We start from the raw sequence: 21,959 nt of genomic DNA, 5'->3' as shown, positions 1-21,959 counted from the left end.
CAAACAGCTAAAGTGGAATTTACACCACTCCCATCTCTGTCAAAACATCTCACAGCCTCACAGCCTTAAAATATTTTGTCAAGGTTACCTATAGCAAAGCCATTTGCTCTATATCAGTAAAAGGCATGAGATAGATTAAAGACTACATGGAGGAGAACTTGTAATGGTATGAAGGCAACAGAAATTTCTCATTGCTCAAATGGCTTCTTTGCACCAGGAGCCCAAACTTAATTAATTTTGCAGGCTTGAAAAGCCTAATGTTTTCATTTAAGTTATCTCAGAATTTTCAAGTTTTGTTATTTCATTAGAACACTTCTATAGAGGGTTTCTTAGTGAAGTGCAGAGAAATAGGCAAAATTTACTGACTTGAAAAACCTCTGCCCATTCTGGAAAAACCTGTGGCTAAATTTCTTGTTTTGTTGGGGTTTTTTTCAAAATTAAGATTGTTCAGGTGATTTTTAGGAGTAGTTTACTGTTTTGTTCCTAAAAGTATGCAAGTACAAAATGGAAAGCCAGGTGAAGACCATTTCCATAACTATGTTTCTACAACTGACTGCTTTCCTAATATCCATATTTGAGAATGAAAATGCACAGTGGAACACTACAGAACTGTGTGTATTAAACATGTACTCACCTATTGATTATGACATTTGCAGTTTGAGAATGTCAAAAACGCTGTTAAAAATGCATAATCCAAAGTCATGCTGACAGTTCACTGAAGAACCAACAGTACCAAGATGTTTTACTGCAAAGACTGATTCTCACCCTCAGTTTGATTTCAAAGTTTATATTGCTGTAAATTCATGTGATTACAGCACTTAATACTTGGGAACTCACATTTTTTATGTCACATTTTTCTGTGTGTCTTCACGTACTAAATCCAGTCCAGTATGGAAGAAGTTAAAAGATACTTAAATGTTTTTTCCTTAGGTACAACTGGGTGGTATGAATAAAGTAAAATGCTGGAATTCACTTACAGCTTTTCCTCAGGGTGGTCTCAAAGACCATCACCTGGCTGCCAGTAGTCCTTGTCGTGAAGCCAAAGCCAGGGCAGACAGAGCAGTGGCAAGAGCCCCAGCAGGGTTATCCTTTCCCATAAACACTGAGATTCTCTGCTGCTTTCTGTAGCAATCCTGAAATTTGTCACGTATGTAAAGATGTGTTCATGGCCCAGAAGGTTCCTACTTTGCAGTAGAAAACACCTGTAATTGATGGTGAATACTGGAGGGTAGGATTTCCTGCATGTTTAGTGATCACTGACCACTACCAGAAAAGTTTATGCAAAGATTCTGGTTCATAAATATAGGTACGCTTGTGTGAGGAAAACCAGGGTTTTTTTTGAGTTTGTCCTTACAGGAATGTTATGTTTTATTTCTGATATTGCAAAGGAATAAAGCAATACTGTATGAGGTGTTACGCATGGTCAAATATTGTAGTCCTTACTCAGAATTTACTCAGGAAAAACCACCTTTGACTTCAGTGAGGATTTGCTTGACTATGGACTGCACAGACTGTTTTTAATCTTACCTGTTGCTAACGCTGGGCAACAGTTCTCATTGCTAATTTGCCTGCCTCGTCCTTCTCCTGGGCTCAGGATCTGCTTTTGCTGTGTGTAATTCATAGCTTCTATTGCTAGTTCAGATTGCTTCTCTTTGTGCTTTTCTTTCCCAGCAAACATTTTGCAGCTATTGTTCTGCTGCTGGTAGATGAGCACAGAACCTGGTATACAGGACTTGAACCTCAGCCCAGATTCAATTAACACTGTTAAACATGTTCTCACTATGGTGCTCAGAAGGAATTTTGATGACCCTCTTTCAATGAAGCATAAATTTGTTTAAGCTGATGTTTTTGGAATGCAAAAATATAAGGGCTTGCTTCACAAATCTTAAGACTAAATGCTTCTGCAGTAAAATAGGTGGAGTAGCACCCATTTAGAACCATCACAAGATCAATTGTAAATGCTTATTCTGCTTTACAAAAGTCAGACAAGAAAGTTAGTAAATGTGTGTGCTGTAGCATCACTCTGTTTTATAGTTTTAAAACTGCTTTAAAGATATCCTGAATAATAATTAGTACCAAATTATGCCATAGCCTTCTAATATGAATCAAATCTAGCTAGGTTATCACTCGTATGTCTTATGAGCCATACCTAGCCATGGTTTATCCTCTATTCATGCTACAGGGTACGAAATTCCTGGGTGCCAACCTGCCTATGGCAACCTAGAATTCTCCAGGGCAGGCTCGCAAAATCTTCACCTACTCTCTGGGACAGGTAACTAATAAGTGATGTTTTGTGAAGTTATGCTTTCTTTCTAACTTTCTGATGTCCGTAAAAATGTTTCATTTCTTCATGTTAGTCTGTGGTGTCTCATTGCTCTGTTCCACTTTGTTTTCTGGACTAGGGGAGTAACAGCAGATCTGTTTGTTATAGCACTCTAGATGCTTGCCTCAACCAAGCCTGTAATAATTGTTATTGACATGCATAAAAACTGAAAGTTGTTTAAGAAGCTGCAAAATTCACAGCTGCCTACTACCAGTTAATCTCTTTTTCTGATGGAATAGTTTGACAATACAGGTGCATTACATTTCACTGTTGGTTATCTGGGCAGTTCACCCACCTTTCCTAATTGCTAGTGTGTATGTATATATATATTCTCTTTCCTTTATCAGATTTATACTAATCTTGAGTCTCCTGAACTAAGGATTTTTCAGTGTTATAGGTGCAGAATACTGAAAGGATGGGAGAGTTATGACTGATTCTGGTTTACATTTCTATGCAGCATGTAGTATAAGTTTAAGTAATGACTCAGTTTTCTATATTTTGCTTAAATTCTCTTCTCCTTTTCTCCTGAATGCACTGTCTATTCTTTTTTTCTTGACTTTATTTCAAGTGGCAGGTATGTAGAAGAAATGTCATTCACTAATCCTATACCTTTCAATGACATATGAAATACTGTAATATATTTCAAAGAAAGTAATTAGGTTAAAAAATAATGATAGACTAAGCTTCAGATTGGTTCCTGCAGTCTATTGATTTTCTCTGAATAAGAGATTATGTGAGAAATTTCATCTTAAGAGTGCTGATAGTGTAAGAAAGACATAAGTGAGATTCTTTTTGATTTTTTTCACATGGTTTATATACTCTGTGGAGTGAAGAAAGCCCAGCAATCTTGGAAAAGTGGTTTGAATTCCTGCTTTTCAGTCCCCTGGGATTCTGCAGGTACACTCTACTCTTACCTGGGTTTAGAAGATCTTGATGCAAAAAGAGCTTTGCTCTGCTGCTTGTTCTTGCTCACATCAAGAGATGACCAGTGAAATGAAGCCTAATCCAGTCATATAAAACTCTTTCACAAAATGTTTGACCATAATTCCAACTTTGTTGAATATTTGGAAGTCCTTTAAAATCGGAACAAATTCACACATCCATGCTGTAATCACTGAGTTTGACCTTGCATTCTGTTTTAAAATGGATGTCCACATGGAATTTATGAGTCTTGGGATGATACTTAGTCATCTTTCTATAAGGCTCACTAAAAATATGGGTTTTTTTCCTACCACCATTGTCTACTTGTAGTTATTACTTATGAAATAAAAAAAGCTTACTTTCGTAGAGGACAATACCACAGTTTATCTCCAAGTGCACTGCAACTTAAAATGCACAAATCCAAGATTTTAGCTCAGCCTATTCAACCATTTCATAAAAAATAAAAATAAACAGCCATTGAAATGTAATTTTCATTTTCTTACCTGCTTTTTGAAAAGCTCACAAGGATCTAAATTTTTAGAGAAATTTTTATATTTCCTGAAAGCTGGCTTGTCTCTTTCCTGTTGAGTAACTCAGACCTTAATCTCACTGCTTCAACATATCTAGACTGCCAAACAATATCTGGAAACTTGCTTTCTAGTTATATGGAAAAATACTACCTTGCTGAAGGAACTAATAAAAAACCCAAAAGTTTGTTTGGTAGAATGAAAAATAGTGAGTATGACAAGTGTCAGCGTTTACAAAATGAGGATAGGTTGTATTTTATCCAGCCTGATGCACTTTAACCTGTGACAGCTAATAAGTCAGTAACAGTATCAGCAAGAGAGTTCTAGTAAAACCTAAGTTTTCATTAACCCAGAATGCTAAAGTAGTTCAGTTATAATGTGCCAAAAAAAAAAAAATAAGAAAATAGGAAAAAAGATGGCCTGTGTTTATGTAATCCACATCTCAAGGCACAAGAGGCATTTTTGGGGAAGTCTGGAGAAATGAATCTGCTTCCTCACTCTGTACAGTTCCTTGGGGTGCTACATCCACAGGGGAGGTGGAATCAAAGGGCTCCTGCGTCCCCTCTGCAGGAGCACGTTGTGCATCGCTTTTCACATGAATAGTGTGAGCAGCTTTTCAGATGAACACCTGCTGCCTGACCTGGTCCCTCCAAATCTGCAGAGAGCTCCTTCATTTGCTGGCTCGCTCCAAAAAACTACCCAAGGGCCTGTGTCAAGGTGCAGGACTGGTAACAAGGGTTTGGAGGAATGCAGTCCTGTTCCCTCTCCTTTCCCATACAGCCACAAAAAATAAGGTGACAAAACAGAGTCTTACACTGAAAAACCAGTGCAGCCAGGGGAGCAGGATAAAATACTGAACTAATAAATGATGACATTCAGCTGGTAGGAAAGTTGTGTGAAATGACAGCACAACATGCTGAGCCATGGGGAACTTGCTAGAGGTGGACTCATTTATACTCTGGCAGAGTAGAAGACTTCTCAGTTAACAAGTCCCAAAATAGTGTGCTGCAGTGTATAAAACAAGGTAGGGCTTGAAATAATTAGCCACAGATGACAGATGGCAACTCCTTTCTTTTTTTTTTTCCCTTTTCTTTTGCTGTAATATCAAGTTGATCAAAGAGCTGAGGATCATTTGTTATTGTAGAAAAACTAAAAATATCTTGAAATATTCAGGAAGAATAAGTTCATTCAGGTACGAGCCAGTAGCTCTCATTGTTCCTGTTCAACACCTTATACATGAGTCTGTGTGTAGTAATAGTTTCCCTCAGAATCTGAATTACATGTGCACAGCTGAGAATTTGGGTGTGTCCTGGCTTAGGAGTATTATTTAATAAATTTATTAAATCAAATTGTTAAGTTATTTAATGTAATTGTTTACTTGTGTTAACAAATCAGTGATCTACTCTACTGCCAGAAAGCCTTCCAGAAAGTGCCCAGAGCTCACCTCTCTGGCAGGTCACTTGAGCAATATCACAATGTGTGAGGGGAACCAAGTGCTAAAGAACAGAGTCTGCAGCAGAAGTGAGTGAACCCAGCACCTCTGGAGCTGTCTGAAGGGACAGTGCTGTGCCTCACTCTAGGCAAGAGCAGCATTTCCTCCTGGGCTCTTTAGGAGAAACATCTGGGCCAGCATGAGCACGTTTTTAAAGGCAAGCACCTTGAATCCATATTCAAGTTAAACATGCAACAGAAGCTTCTGTCTTGCATGACTTCTGTCACAAAAGAGGCTCAGAAAACAACGGTAGCAGACATAGTTAAAAGGAAAATTCAGTCATTTGCTCAAATAATATAATCTACACTGCCTATAAAGGAAAGAAGCACCTGCAGTTCCTCCCCTACCCCCAGTCCCAGCAGTGATTCTGTCTGACTGGTTCTTGAGCCAGAAGAGTATATTTGATGTTTTCAGCTGCTTAGCATAACCTTTCTGATAAAAGTGTTAAGCCAACCCACCTAAATGAGTCCCTTGAGGAAGACAAAGATGAATTTCAAATCAGAGGAATGAGAAAAGGATTGGGAAAGAAAGGACATGGTTATGATGAGAACAGAGATTATAACCTGTATCCATTAACCTTTGTCTGGATGTTTTATACCAAATAAAATAGGAACAAAATTCTATCCCCTATCTATCCACATTTATTCTATCTAAATGTGCTAAAGCACATTTCTCCAGTATTCCCTTACCACACTTCCAGCTTCAGTCCTTTAATAGAAAGAGTGAGATCAATATCAGATTGCTTCTGGGCAGTGGGCTTCATTCTCACCCATTCTCATTGCATTCCTATTACACATAAAACTGCACAATTCAGGAGGAGCCACACTTCTGTTCCAGCACAGCTTGATCCAGATGAATCAGGGAAATAAACAGACAAAAACAAAAGTGAGAAAGCTTTAATAACACAATTAAAACATAACTTTATAAGCTTGTGAGCTGATGTGGCAGGCTGCTCTCAGTAATTTCCAGAGGGAGTGCTTATCCGTGACTACAAACCAAAGCAATCTAGAAGCTGGCCACTCGAAGCTGTATGGAGAGCTACTGCAATTGAAGGCAGCCTGCTTAATCACCTGGAGAGCTCTCTTTAGCTTTCTAATCACAAATTGAAGTCTACCTCTAATTTTGCTTCCTCAATTTTTCAATACCTTACTATTATTTTCCCCTTTCTTATCACCCCTCAGTAGTCTGGATTCCCTAGTGAGATGCAATGCAGACGGGTAGGATTTTGACAGGCATTAAAAAGCAGACTACAACTGCTCAACAACTTCAAATAACTTTCTGACTGAGGAAACTTCCCCAGTGGCCTGTGTTACATCATATTTGTTTCAGTCAGCCTTTGCTGCTGGTTTTCTTACCCTTTAGAATCCTGCAACTTTACACTGTAACTCACCAGTTCTGCTAGCCAAATATTTAATGCAAACCTATCAGCCTCTGGGAAGCCTGGAAATAGCAGCTCTTACGGGGGGAACCTTCTTCCAGAGTCATGCCAAGAGCAGAGCGTGGAAAGAAAGCAGTGCAGATCCCTTCATCCCTAGGAAGGGTCAGCATCATTATGATTCTGCTCTCTTGGACAAATGCTGTCTGAAGGTTGCCACACCAGAAGTTTCCTCCCTTCTCTCCCAGTTTAACCAGCTGATTAATTTCAGATGTGTTCCAAGCACTAGGCAACATTTGAACAGTGCAGAAAATACGAAGCAGGGCATGAACATGAAAAGAGTCCTTCATTACGGTAAGAAAGTAAACACATCTTTCCTACCTCTAGGGAATGAGCCAGAAAGCAATATTCCTCTTGGAACCACATGCTGGTTTTCTTCTCTTGGAACCATATTTTCCAGCTCTCCATCCCTTCATTTTCTAGCAATACAGAGAAACACATTGAACAGGCACAGTCCTTTTTCAAACTTCTGTAGGATGACTTACTGAGCCTAAAGGTTTACGTTTAAGCCACTGCTACTAAGAGTCTACTTGCCAGAGCTGAAAACAATTAGTTCCCACTTTAAGGAGAGCCTGACAGAGGCACTAGGAGGCAGCTTGGAAGAAGGCAAAGGTCATTGTAACAACTTCTGTTGCTTCCACTCTTTCCCTCTGCTTTAAGTCACCTTTGAATTTGGGTACAAGACTCCTGCTGTTTTGCTGTGCACTGCATTCATTTCTCACACACTCAGGTATTTAACCTCAGAAGTGTCTTGTAAGCAAAAATGGCCACCTCATTAATAGGAGACAGAAACATATTTGGAAGATTCCAGTTCCAAATCAAGTTAGCAGAAGTATTAAATCAGTCCTCAGAGAGCTGGCTCAGCTCTTCAGTCTCTGCTCAGCCCTTGCACCAAGCAGTGACCTTGCACATCGTGGTTTGCAAGTCCACATTCCTCCTTCTCCATGGGCTGCTCTGTACCCTTGCTTAGTGCTCTCCACATTAACACACTCCCTGCTCACAGGTCTGGATTCACACAGTTCATTTTCATTTGCCCTTTTTATTTTTCAGTACACTGGGGGAATCAAAATTGTCTGCTGAAGAAACTTCATTTAAAATAATCAAAACACTTTTAGTGTCTGTTTCTGAAAGCTGTAATTTTATTCGTGGTACTTCTATTCAATCCGTTCAGAGCCTTAGGTTATGGATAGCACCTTTAAATAAAGGAAAGCTTATATGTCTTTATTATGAGTACATTTTTAAAATCTTGTCACGTTTCACCAACAATAATGGCATTCACTTAAGACAACTCAGTGCTGACAGATGGTCCTCTAAGGGTTTTTTGCATGTCAATATGTAACTGAATTTTTGTATTCTTATCACCTCATATTACAGTTAATACTGAATTCTCTTGCTGGATAGATGTGTCTATGGGCTTCTGATATTTGTTATAGAAGTCAACCTGCTGCAATGAAAGACTGTCAGATCATTATAACCAAAACATAATTTAGTTTTATTTTTAAGAGAGATCACTCTTTTCTACCTCTTATGAATAAGGCCAGTACAGTTTAGACATACTTACCATATGATATATATTGTCAGGTCTGAATTTTTAGTTGTGTAAATTATGAAAGACTGAGGTGCTCATGTCCAAAGTAAAGAAATTCTAGTTTCCAAAATCCAGTGACGTATCTTTTTTAAAGTAGCTGTATGAACTCTACAGGTGCCTCAAACAGGCTTTTGTGCTAAGGATCTATCCCACTGCACTTGGCACTTCAACTGCTAAACATCTTTTCTCCACCTCCTTTCCAAATGACTCTCTTTAATTTTTCTGATAAAGGATCCCTCTTCTCTGGTTTAAATTCTGCCAGAATGCCTAGAACCTAAGAAAAGGACTCTGTTACTTGTGTTATGTGTCCATCAGTCATTTGGAAACTATCTGAGCTCCAGATTTGGATCACCCACACATTTGTTCTGAAACATATGTACAGGCCTTCCTTCTCATAATCCAAACCCAGCTTCAGGTTGTTTATTTTGAAAACAAGTACTGCAAAGAAAATTCAAATGGTTTAATACTTGCAAAAAAACTCCCTCAAAAGCTATCTGTCTAAATATGTTTGTAAAGAGAAATCTGCATGCAATTTGACAGGCAAACTGTTCATACTCCAAAGTTTCAAATATAAGAAACTTCTTCAAAAGTAATGGAGAAATTTGGTGGATGTGCTGTAATGAAAAAAAATCCTGACAGAACTTGGTAAAAATTAAAAAATAATAGGTAAGCTGAACAAGCTTACCTATTTATAGCCTGAATTTATAGGAAAATGCCTATTGCAGAACTTGGATACACATTTGCATAAGCAAATTTCTTTAAGTACAAATTAAGCTGCTGAATGCAAGCGAATTGGGGTTTGTGGGCTTGACTCTGGGTCTGAGTTGAAGCAGGTAATCTTCTTCCCCAATAAAATGTATAATTTCAAGTCTGTAGTTGGATTCTCAGACTCTGGATCTTGACTTTGTAATTTGATCCCATCCCCCTCCTAATCAGATAAAGCAAGAGCAAGGTTAGATACAAAAACTGCAGACAAGGAAGATAGTTTTGGCATTAACCTTTTGAAACAGTGACCCTGAGCATGTAACACATAATCAAAATTTAATTAACATAGAAATCCAATTACTGCTTCATTAAAAATCTTTCATTAATCTAGAAAACACTTGTAAAATGCTTTGACTTCATTTCCCAGCAACTACAACTTGAAAAAAATATTGTTGAGGAGTCAGATTCAATGTCACAACTCTCATCTCAAAGCTATTCCTCCTAAGCTGGGGTTTGGGTGCCTTTCTTGCAGCATGTCCACCTTGGGCAGCATGCTGACCCATTCCAGAGACATGTCCAGCAAAGAAAGATCTGCTGGAATAAAAAAATCCTGGGTAATCCAGACTACCAGACGTGGATCATCAAGGGCTGCAGGGGTCAAAATTCCTTGGCAGTTTCAAAATCAAGCTGGCAATGCAGTCCAGTGCCATTGAGCAGTAATGCAGTGGCACTGAGGACCTCTGGCACCTTTGCCAGCTGTGAACATCCCCAGAGATCTCTGTTCCCATCTTGCTGCTCCCTGGGGTATGAGCTACAGGTCAGGAAGGTGTCTCTCAGAGCCTTGCCTCTTGCCTGGCTGATGATATTCGTCTCTGTGACGATCAGCTGCATCCAAAAATCAGAAACAAAACCAGGGGAATGGATGGCTGCTTCCCTTGAGCCAAACAGCCCATCTCTTTGCAGAGACCCACAGCAGACTTACAGTGCTGGGAAAGTGCTTCCAGGAAAGTAAGATCACCAAGCTGCCTCAAACCCTCTGGCTGCCTGCCATGTCTGACATCAGTGGCCCAGGTTGGCCTGGCATGACTGGGTGCACAGGTTCTCCCTTTCCAGATACCCTCTCTGATCTTTATACTCTTTCACAGAAAACATCTCTGTAGGATTGACTGTTATTGATCTTTCCCTGGACAAAACCCCACAGGGTAAAAGAAGAAAACAGTTTTTAAAATCTGTTCAGAATACATTTTTGAAATTTTCCTCAGTGCTCCCAAACTCCCAATCCTATGAAGTTTTTTTTAGAATGTGACACATCGCAGACATGAAGCAGATCTGATAAACACTTTAGAAGCTTTTAGTAGTTCATTTTTGTGGGCCCCCATGCCATCTAAGCAAACAAGAAAGGAAATACTATTACCTCATCTCATACACACAGAACTGAGTCAGGAAGAGGGGGAGTTATCTGATGAGATGTGATTGTCTGCGTCTGAGATACTTGATTAGATTCCCTTTGTAATTAATGGAAATGGATACTTCCAGATTTGCGTCAACTCATCTAAAAGTAGGCTTCTAAAATAGGTCAGATTAATTTCATCCTGGTAGAGCCTGCTCTTGACTAAGAACAGGAGCCAGAGCTGACCAGCAGTAGGCAAGCTCAGTCTCACCTTAACTCTCTTGGGTGGTATAACCTTTGTCAAAGCCATGTTCAAAATTCAGAGATCCAAAACCCACTCCAGGTTAGTTCTTTCTTACACATTCTTTCTTCCAAGACAGGCTTTTTACCCACAAAATGCAATTAGCTCTACTTAGGATTTCACAGCTGCATTAAAATTCCTGTTTCACTACCCGGAAATGAAAACCTTTGATATGGATGTTTTTCAGTATATTGGTCATGGCCATCTATCTTGCCTTTGTCTCACATTCCTTTCTCTGCTAATTTCCCTCCTAATACCATTAATAAATATTTTTTTCACTCACTTCAGGAGCAGTGTGAAGGAATGTAATCAGTCAGTTCAGAGAGAATTTCCCTACTACAAAAAAAAAGTGTTTGCTCTTGTTTTAAACAGCGTTGTAGAACCATCTAAAGGCAGAGCCCTGGGGAGGCAGGCAGACATGGAAAGTGCTGCTGAAGCACTTTGACCAGTGAGGGGGAGGTGTGGGCTTGCTGGAATGCTCCACTGATGGGGCAGACCCATAGACATCAATTCCTATGGAGTAAAGGTTCAGGGAGCACCCTCTTTGTGGGCCACCTGAAGGTAGAAGGCTCCAAAAATCCTCTGGCCTCCAGGCAATTGAGCATCCCCAACTTTGCATGCCAGCACTCCTTTGGCATCAGCCCATCTGCCAGGCAGATGAGGTGGCAGAGGACCAGACAGGTACAATGAAAACCTGCTTGTTTTCCAGAACATTTTCCTTAAAATAGACCCTTATCATGTGGCATCTCAGCTTTGTCTGAAATCCAGTGGGAATATGTTCACCTGGAGCTTCTCCAGCCAGCACAACAGCTTAACCCTGACCAACAGCTGCAGGCTCAGATAATGTTTGTGAGCACAAATTTCTGTGCAAATATACGTTTCCTCTATTTTATACTTTTTATGAATATAAACAGAACTAATCAGTGAAAATAACACTTTGGAAAGTTTAAAGACCTGTTTTTAATAACCTTTAAAGTAGCTTCCCTTGAGAGGTTTTCTTTCACAAGTCTAAATATTTAATATTGTATTTACTGTCCTTGTTGTTAAAGAAGCATTTTAATGAAGCAAAGTGGGCAATGATTTGCGGACCACTGATTGTCACAGGAGCAGAACATTAGAGATCATAAAAAGAAATGGGCAATCCTTATGCTAAAGGTGTAATAATCTACAGGATCTTTCCTGCCCTGTAATTCCATACTCCTTGAAGCTGTCAGAGTTTTAGGAAGACCATGGAATATAGGATTTTTGTTTTCTAAGACATAGCATTATCAGATTGCTAAGACATAGCACAACCAGAATACTTTTAATTTGCAAATAAGTCCTATCCTTTCTCCTGGCTGTACTTTTTTTCTGTTTAATTATTTTCTTAGTTTTACATGTATATAAAACTAAAGAACCATGGGAATCAACTAGCCATGGAATATAAATTATTAATCAAAATAAAGATATTTAGTAGCATTAAAAAATTGTGCAATGAACTTTTCTAATTAACTGGTATGTGACAAGCAGAAGCAAAATGCAGATAATTTATGCAGTTGGTTGGTTGTATTGAAGAAAAGGGAAAATACTAAATGGTTGACTTTGTGAATCCATGTTTTGACTTTTTATCTTTTCCTTCTTTTCAACTCTGATTCAATTACCACTATCAAATGTACAGTGGTACAGAACAAAATTAAGCCCTCCTCATGAAAATCTCAGATTTCTAGAACAAAAAAGCACAACACAGCACAAGAAATTAGAATCCAAGCATGTCATTATGTGATAGCACTGGAAGATAATGGTAAGGGGAAGGTTTCCAGAGAAAGAACATCTGTTTCATGAGATAAGAAAAAAAAAAACAAAACCAACCACCAAAACAAAGAAAAATTTCATTAAATACCTTAGATTAGTACAAAACAAAAATTGAGACTCTCATCCTGTTATTAGAGATGCAGAATTTGATACATTGCATCCTCTTATTCTTTCTGCTGTTTCACTTACTTGCTTTGCCTTTGCTTCTTAGATGCTTGTTCATATAGAACCAAAATGAAGAGAAAACAACAGTACCTCAAACTAGTAATGCGTCTAGATAAGGCTCAGATCATGCAGAAGTCAAAGCCATCTTGGGAATCCCAGGAAATCTGCTCTCAGTGTTACAGCTATTAGTACCCATTCGATGGTTACAGTCTAAGATTGGGGAAAATTTCCCCATTGTGCCATTCACAAGTGTAAGCTTCATTGTGCCATTGCTTAAAGTTAGCTCTTTCCAGACCTTTCTTGACTCAAGATGGATATTAAAGCAGATGATTTAACACTTTCCCAACTCTTTTCTCTCTCTCTTTCTTTTTCCTGATTCCATAATAGTGACTATAAGTTTTTTGCAACTCAGCATATTAGTGTCAGAACATAATTTCTTTACTTCTAAAATTCTTGCCTCTCCATCTAGTTTAATAAAGACTCAATGTTATGCATCTTCTATTGTTTTCAAAATAATCCCATCATAAATCAGGGATTATCTCCTATCTAAAATATATATGTCCTCTTAAAACAATCAGCTGTTTTAACATGTATCAGATGACTAAAAATACACAGTGAGGAGGGATTCTCCTTGGTGTGGGAGAGTTTGAAAATGTAACCCCATCTTTCCAGAATGGCTGAAAATTAGTAGATCTTTTCAGAATTATGGTTTGCTGGTTGAGAATAACTTTCATCTTTGAAGCTGCCTAAATTAAGCTTTAATCAGTGGAGTATTTTTCTTTTTTTTGAACAAAGTTACATCTATGGTTTACTACCCAAAACATCATATGGAAGAGTCCATGTATACAGACTGCTTCAATAAACCTCACTAGAATAGTCTTGATTTTAATGGATTGAATAATCTTATTCTGAAAGTTAAGAATTCAAGAATACAAATACTTCAAAGTGAACTTCAAGGGAGAAAGTGGAAGTTTATCCTTCTAGCATAAGCTTCAGCCTGCCAAAACCTACCAAACTGTCCAGATCTGAATCTGAAAGCACATTTTTGCATCTCAGACCAGCACTGACTTCCACTTTAGGATCAATCTTTACACAGAACTCAGATTTTAACCCCAAATTTCCCCACATAGACAGGTCTAGCCACCCTGGTCTATACAGAAACAACTTCATTTGAGAAGTCTGGAGTTTTGCTCCTGCTTAATCTTCTCACAACTGAGACCCAAAGCAAGAAGTACCTACACAAGGAAGCAGAAAACAAAGTTATTGGAGGTGATTAACTTTTCTCTTTTTCCTCTTTTACTAAGCAGTCTCCAGCTATTACTAACTTAAACATTCCTGGCACTACCACTGTATTTGTACCCCAATAGCTCCTCTCCGTCACAAAGGTCATGCTCCCTGTGTCCAAAACTTTCCAGTGCAGGAGGATGCTCTAACCTTCCCTGATCTGGCCTAACTTGCATTAACTGTATTTGTCCAGCAGCCTCAGCCTGGGCATTTTATCCAAAATCATAGCAGGAGGACCTACTGTCTGTTTCTCATCCAAATCCTAGTGGTTAGATTTTTAGAGCAGCAGAAGACTTGCGATCATATCTCTTTTCACTCTAAACAGTTTTGACACTGTAACTGCCACTTCACAGAAGAAAATCTGAGTTTCCAGGCTACAGAAAGGAAAACTGACCGCTCTTCTTTGCCAAGTTGAGCAGAGTAGTAGCAAGAACAGGCCAGAAGCAGAGCAAGTGAAAGGTGGTATGATGTGGTAATATCATCAATGAGGACACATAGAAATGAGCAGCATCGGTTCTCAGCTCCCTGGATAACTTCAGAGTTTAATTCACCAAGTGAAATATAAAAATTAAATGGTTATATTAAGTGGAGCTGCATTAAACGTCTGAATTAGAATATATTATTTTAAGAGAATATAACCACAAGTGGTAATCTAAGTATAACTGTAACCACGCAGTATGTGCAATTGAAATAGAGCGCCGTGTTGGCAAAACATTAGGCTGTTTCTGCATGGATCAAGCAAGCAGCAATTGTAAGGCTTTTGCATTAACTTACTGAGCTCCTATCACAGCTTGAAGAGGAAAAGCCAGTCACGCTGTAGTCAGCTCAGATAAGTGTTCCTTGAAGACTGACATGTTGTTCCCAACTCTCTTGTCTAATTAAAGACCCAAAACATTATTCTGGTGCGGCTGATGGCAGCACTCACTTGACATCAAAGGGAATCAAGATTTGCCATTCATTTATGAAGAACTATTTTTACCGTATGATTAAAAAAAAAGCAAGGCAATTCACAATGCATCCTGTGGTAGCACTTTGTGTCTTGGTGATGGCAGACCCCAGTCCCACAGTGCCTCCGAGGTCCCACCTGGAGCCGAGAGATCAGCTCCACACTGAGGTTGCAGTATATGAACCAAGTTCCAGTTATCTCCAGAGATCCCAGCTCTGGCAGGAATCCCATCCTGCTGTTCAACTGGCAAACATGCTAAAAGACTGAAGAGCTTGCAAACTAACTAGAAAAAGATACCAAAATCTCCATTGTGCAGTTAGAATTAAGGGATATGATGAGTGGCTCACTTGAGTCTCGTGCTTTATTTTGTTTAAGACTGTAACTGAAGATAGTTTGCAATCAGGGCATAAGGTTTTTAGAGAAAGAACCGTAAAAAAGTAGGGATTACACCTGAGTCTGGAAAGTCTTGGCTCCCAAATAAGTGTGGGAAAAAGGGAAAGATCTACAACCTTAAAACTGTGATACTATTAGTAGATTACCATTCTCCAGATGAAATACTGCACAATAAGGTCTCTGGCATCTCTGTGGCAATGATTTGGGTGAAAAAGGAATCAAATAAGACAAAAAATTCTTCCTCCACAGAACTGTAATTTGGATTTTAGGCAAGGAAATATTTTTGCATAGTTTATTGTAGCTGATCTATGGAGACCTGCTGCTTCAGTCATAGTATGGTAAGATAATTCTAAATGGAAGATCCTGTGTGAAACCAAACTCCAGACCATGTTTTGTATTTTAATTCAATGAAGATTCTTTTGCAACATATTCCATTCTGGATAATGAGATAGTAGCAATAAATGCATCAGAAAGGACAGATGGAAGATAGTCAGCTGTCTGAATCAGAAGATTTTCAAAGTGCAGTAAACAAATTAAGCACACTTTTCTGGCTTGAGGCCAAGCTATACTCTAGGGAACTGGTCAAAGAGTGGATCATGAAAAGCTTTTTGGGAGCAGCTAAATTCTACAGCTGTGGTCTTTGTTTTTCTAGTACTTTGCAGGAACAGAAGGGGGAATTACGAAAGCGCCTATCGTACACGACACATAAGCTGGAAATGCTTGAAACCGAGTTTGATTCTACACGTCAGTATCTTGAAATAGAATTGAGACGAGCTCAGGAGGAACTTGAAAAAGTAACTGAAAAACTGAGAAGGTTAGTAATTAACTTTTTGAAATAAACAGTTGTTAGAATTTTTTAAATGACTGTATTAAAGACGTATGTAAGTAAAAACAAACACAGGTGCAAACATGCATGATTTATGATTTATTGATTATGCATTGTGTTTTGTATTTGATATATAGATTTCATTTACCTGAATATATATTGCATGTCACATGAAATTATTTACATGTGATATGTAAAATGCCTCTGTACTAAAAGCAAATATGCAAATAAAAATACACCTATATATGTGCAAATATGTCCTTATTTATGTATAAACATACATGTGGAGTAGTGCCATATGGCATTACACATATAAAGGTTATAAACCCAATGCATATATATACATATATTATTTATACTGTGTATATACAGATAAATCTTTTTTTTAATGACTTTGCCCATTTTCTTTGTTTAGACTTCATTTTGCTGATGCAAGAGAATAGAATTTGGCTCTCCCTCACTCAAAGTTGAGACTGTGTTCAATTGAAATAATATTAAGGCATTTTGCATTATAGTATAGCAAATAATTTCCTTTTTAGTCTCAAGCAGAATGGAATGATGCTGAAAAGCTGTTATTTAAAACTATTGTAGCTGTGGTACAGTGCTGTTGAAAATCGGGAACCTAGTTAATGTTAATGATAAATTATGTTAAGCATGCACTCCTTATGTTCCTGACACTGATTAAAATGGCCTGTAGATTTAGCCTAAAATTTATCATGATTCTTTATATCCATTTTTTCATTTGTTATCAAAACTTCTGAAAGTAGAATTATCCACTTATGCAGGAATGTATTTGCATGTCTTGTGAGACTTTCTTAAACTGATATCTTAATGGAACTATTTGATTAATTCATTGGATGACTCAAAATGAAATACAGAATAAATCATTCCAGGGCAATACCCAAAGAAATATTTTTCATTCCTTGCAGAAGGCAAAAGCCAAACCTAAACAATGACAGAAACCACCAATAAGCTGAGTCAACCAAATCATTTTATGCAAATCTTAAACAGAACGAGTCTGTAAGATCTCAATTTAGGAAACAGCCTAGTGTGGTCTTATAACTTAAATGCTTCTCTAACTGGGGATGCTTCTCAAAATGAAATTAAAATATACAGGTGTCGTGGTGATTCTGAAATCTACACACATCTATCAGGAGCAGTCTGGAGGTTCTCCATATAGTTCTCTTGTCAACAATATTTTTCCTATCTTTTCACTTAGAGCAGAGCCACTAAAAGTAACTTCATTCTTGGTATAGTTTTGCTTCATTTCATTCCAGGAAAGGGAACACTGGTACTCTTTTCTCTTGAAGCATCAATTTGGGCAGCTGCCACAAAGCAGCAGAGGGGCTGAGCATCCCACTTCTGTTAAAACAGATGGGCTTCCTAGTCAGGAGAAAGCCTCTTATCAATTGCACTGGGCATCAATGAGTTAAGCACCCTTTGAAACTCAGGCCAAGGGCTCAAAGCCAAGTCTAGCACTCATACCAGAACATCACATTAGCAGAAATGACTTTCCAGTATTCTAATGGAACATTGTACCATATTATGAAGAAAACTTATATTAAAAATTATGTTTCAGGCAGGTGATTACTCCCCTGAAGACATATCATAATGGAAGCCAAAAATATTTTACGAGGTGAGCTTTAAAAATGTTTCTATTGAGAATAGCAAGGCATCCTGAAAGTTGAACATCTAGATTTGTCAGCCTGGAGAAGAATAATGTCTGAAAAAAACCTGTCATCCAAAAGCTTGTCAGCAACATGTCACAGAGGAAAATCAATGTGAGAAAAACAAAGTAGAATTAGTTTCAATTATGTGTCTCTTCCTTTATTCACTGAACAGGGAGAGAAATTCATCCCCCCCATAAATGAATAGGCCCTGTGTAACAAGATCCCTCTCATACACTGGAGAACATTTCTGTTATTAAATTTCCTTTTCTGTGAAGTGCAATTCTTTTTTCCAAGCAGCTGAATGATTATCCTTTTGTAATCCTTCCTGAAAGTCTTTGTCTTGATTTATCTAGAACTGCCTGTGCTGTTGCTAGGCCTCCCCACTTCTACTCAAGAGAGGAGGTCACTTATGTGCCTCAATAGTCAAGTTTTCAACCTCTCTACAAACATTTAGAGATGGCCTCTTTATTTTTTCTCTGTGGGAGAACAGTGCTAACTAGATTCGAAAATAGTAACTGTAAAGCATAGGTTCAGCTTTGAAAAGTGACTGAAAAGAGAGGGGATTTCATGTTCCTCACAGTGGTCCCTTACCTGACATGGTCAGCACAGCTTTTTCTAAGTTAAAATCTAAAAAAATTCAAAATCCAAATCTGGATTCCACATCTGGACTCCAAGGTTCACTTTGGGTTTCTTCCTTGAGACCCTGCCTTGGGTAACAACTTAATCCCATTCTATCTTTTAACAGAAAGTAGTTATTTTAAGGCATGAGAGAAGTAAACTCATACAAGCATATATTTAGCACTGAGATTAGCCCACACATATAATTATTTCACCAAAAGCATTTCACAGACTGAAGGGGTGTTCTGAACAGGAATCCTGGAGGAAAAACTATTGTTTTCATAAGGATGTTGGTATAACTTGTGATAACAGAGAGAGAATTTTTTTTAACAAGAAGCTACTCTTTCAAGAGTCACTTTTCAAAGCTAACACTCTAGAAGAAATCATTTTCTTTAAAGAAAGTCAGCCCAAGACTAAGTTTTACTTTAGATGTATTTCATGGCCTTAAGAGGGCTTGAGATTGCATGGAAACAGAGAAACAGAGGCTTTTGCAGACTCCCTCTTGAGTGGTGATCTGCAGCCGTAGGGAGGAGTTGTTGTATGGTGGGTTAGAGCACAGACACCTGACGTGTTTAATATGGTCAGAATATTTTTCATTAGGCCCTTATTTGGTCAAGAATCTAAACATTTGTTTAATGGATGCATATATGTGCACCTGAAGTCACATGAGTATCTCCTAATGACATGAACAACACAAAAATACATCAACACTTGAGGATAGATTATCACTTCACATGAGTTTATCCTTATAGCAGTTTTGCAGCATAGTAAAGCCTATCCTTTGTTTTGTTTTCAAAGCCAGATTTACAAGGTTAAAATATTTCATATTTCACAATGTTCAGGCTATCTGGTTGTATTTTTTTTGAAAACAAGGTTAACTTACCATTTTCTCATCAGATCATTTTCAAATTTGAATAATTTTCCCTGCTCTTTATTTCCCCTTCCCTTTATCTTACAGTTTTGCTTAAAGATTGATCTGACTCTGTTCCTCATTTATCCTTTTAACACTTTCTTCCATGTATTTCTGGGTCCATTTCTCTCCTTGCCACCTACATTTGCTGACACTTCTTTTGGCACAGTGAATTTCCAATTTGGGGTTTATGCATATACGTGCATGTGTATGTGCTTATGTACATGTATATGTGTTTGTGCTTATTTTGACTACCTTTGCATACTGTTCTCAATAGAAACATTTTTTGAAGCCCAGCTTCCTACTTACCATGGATTTTTTTTAGATTTGATTTAACTGTACTGGGAGGTGGTCATTTTCTCAGTGCAAAATGAATGTGTTAAGGAGCCAGATTTTGTGGGCTACTTTCTCCTAAACATACAACAGGCAAAAATTTGATGGGCAAAGGCAAAAGAAGCTACAAAGCGAGAAGCAGATTGTGATAAACTCTTGCAAAACCCTCTACAACTATGTATGGCATGGAAGTGTTGTCATTGAAAAATAATTAAAGATAATTAACATTTCAATCTTCCATATCAAGAGGAAAAACTGAAAACAGACGCTGAGGAGCAAACCCACTGTTGCCATGATAAGTCTGCTATCCAAGCAGCAATCACTGCTGTTTCAATTCATGGTCTCAAAGTTGTGGGAAGGGAACCTTCAGTGTTCCCTTGAGCTGTCCACATCAGTAACCACTGCAGAACAGCCTGTGGTTCAGGGGCACCTGGGCCAGAAAAGCCCTGAACCAAATTTTTTTCTCCCCTTTATTTTGAGGAAGTTATGCAAGTGCTTTTGAACCCATGGAAACTTTTAGGGCATTGCAGGTGCTAATGTTTAAATCAGCTTTTACACCACCTCCACTTGAACCACAAACTGTCTGGGTACAAAGCAAGTTTAACCTGTTATATTGTGCTTTACTAGACAAAAAATATAAAGCATGACAGAGAAGATGCTGGGGCACTTCTGGGCTCAGCCAGAAGGCACCATTTTACTTCTCTAAATCTCTTCTTCCTGCATCATGGCATGCATCCTTCCCAGCAGAACAAAATATTTGTGCTAAATAGCTGCAGGCAACCCTCTTTGTATTAAGATCATTTCTGCTTTCCTCTGTACCACAAAAAGATGGGTACAGAGTACGCTGAGATTTGTCTCTGTTGTGTTGACAGTACAATGGCTGGGAAAATCCCAGGTAAACCTAGAGCTGCACAAATCGATGTCTATAGAGAGGCTTAGTGGTAAATGCTGTGAGGAGCATGGACAATGCAGAGAATTGTTGGATTCAGTCAATCCTTTAAGTCACCTGGACACAAGCACAATAGCACTAGGAGAATTGGGGAGTATTGACCAAGCCTCACAGTACAAGTCTCAGAGATTTTTAGCCCATTTGGGTCACCACTTTAGCAAACACTATTTACCACAGATCCTCCTCCCAGGAAGGAGATCTCTGCTCAGGAGCTCTGTAAAATGTAGGCAACATTGAGACTTCCCCCAGGCTTGCAATGCATATTGGAAATGACTGTCCTGACTGTGGGCTGACCCTTGGTACCCCGAGGAGGTTCACCCATGGGAATGTCATTATTTATATCCACAGAGCAGATGTCCTTGGCACAGACATCCCCTCTCAGGTCCGTGCAGCAGATGTTATTGCAATGCTGGGAGCCCCAGCCAGAGCTCTGCATCCTTTAAGAGGGGCACTGCAAGCCACTGGCCCACCCTGAATTCTGATCATTTAACTGGAAAGATAATCTCCATGGCAACAGAAGCTGAGATAAGCATCACATTGCCAAGAAGGGGTGGGCTGGACCCTTTGATTCGCAGCTATGGCGTTTGGAAAACAGATCTTCATTCCAGTTTCAGCAGCCACTCCTAACCAAATGATAAACAAAGAGACTTCTTTAATCCCAGTCCCATCCTGATAACCACAAAAAATACACCCAGATCCAGACTTCTCAGAGGAAGTGCATTTTGCTGTATAAATGTGGATTACATCTGAGTTCACTTTTACAGTGAAAACACTTGCACATTACCTAAAATCTCCTTACTGCTGAAAATGCTTTGACCTATTGATCAGTACAGTCATATAGCTTTTCACAGCTGAGCTTCTAACATTTGCTTTACATTTGTTAGACATTATGCTGAGATGAGGGGTACTAATGAACAAGGACCTATCCTCCTCAGGTTCTGCAGAAAGAAAGCCACAGCTACTACCAAAATACCAATGGTTTTCCCACAGGATGTGCAGCTTATTGATTACAATACCAAGGTTACCATCAAAGTAACATAAAGATGTGCAGGCTGAAACTTTTCTTTGGTGTGTTGCTCTGGAATAAGTAGGGAAGCCTCATTTTGTGAGTTAATTCAATCCCTAAGTGCTGATAAAAATAAATACCCATCTTTTCTCAGCTAAGCTATCTAAATATACTTCCTGGAAAAAATAGGCAACTTCTTGAACTTTTGTTGAAAGAAGAAATATTCTCTTCTAAGTCACATGTTGATGCCCACATGTTGCTATAGTCATTAGGATTCTGCTGCTATTTCACAATAAATCTTTTTTTGTGCTGCCTAAGCCTAGAGCTCAAGCTTCCTCTCTTACATACTATTCTTGAGCCTGATGTAAAACTATAATTACCTTGTG

The 21,959-nt window shown here is 38.5% G+C and overlaps 1 protein-coding gene across 3 annotated transcripts in view; it reads left to right on the top strand.

The window, feature by feature from the left end:
- The window catches only part of BEGAIN (brain enriched guanylate kinase associated), a 156,576-nt gene that overhangs the window by 81,571 nt on the left and 53,046 nt on the right, over positions 1-21,959 (top strand). For 2 of the 3 annotated variants that reach the window (XM_088057850.1, XM_088057851.1), the window contains 2 exons: positions 15,914-16,075; positions 17,667-17,723. In XM_088057850.1, coding sequence (XP_087913976.1) covers positions 15,914-16,075; positions 17,667-17,723 — 219 coding nt within the window. Of the gene's footprint in view, positions 1-2,182; positions 2,273-15,913; positions 16,076-17,666; positions 17,724-21,959 lie in introns of all 3 variants that reach the window. The other variant, XM_088057849.1, reaches the window with a different exon arrangement.

Source organism: Pseudopodoces humilis, chromosome 7 (genome assembly GCF_049639895.1).
Source record: "Pseudopodoces humilis isolate 2021_Gansu_Grassland_sample_001 chromosome 7, ASM4963989v1, whole genome shotgun sequence".
Taxonomy (NCBI): domain Eukaryota; kingdom Metazoa; phylum Chordata; class Aves; order Passeriformes; family Paridae; genus Pseudopodoces; species Pseudopodoces humilis.
The sequence above is the reverse complement of the archived record's forward strand: the minus strand, read 5'-3'. Positions and strand labels throughout refer to the sequence as shown.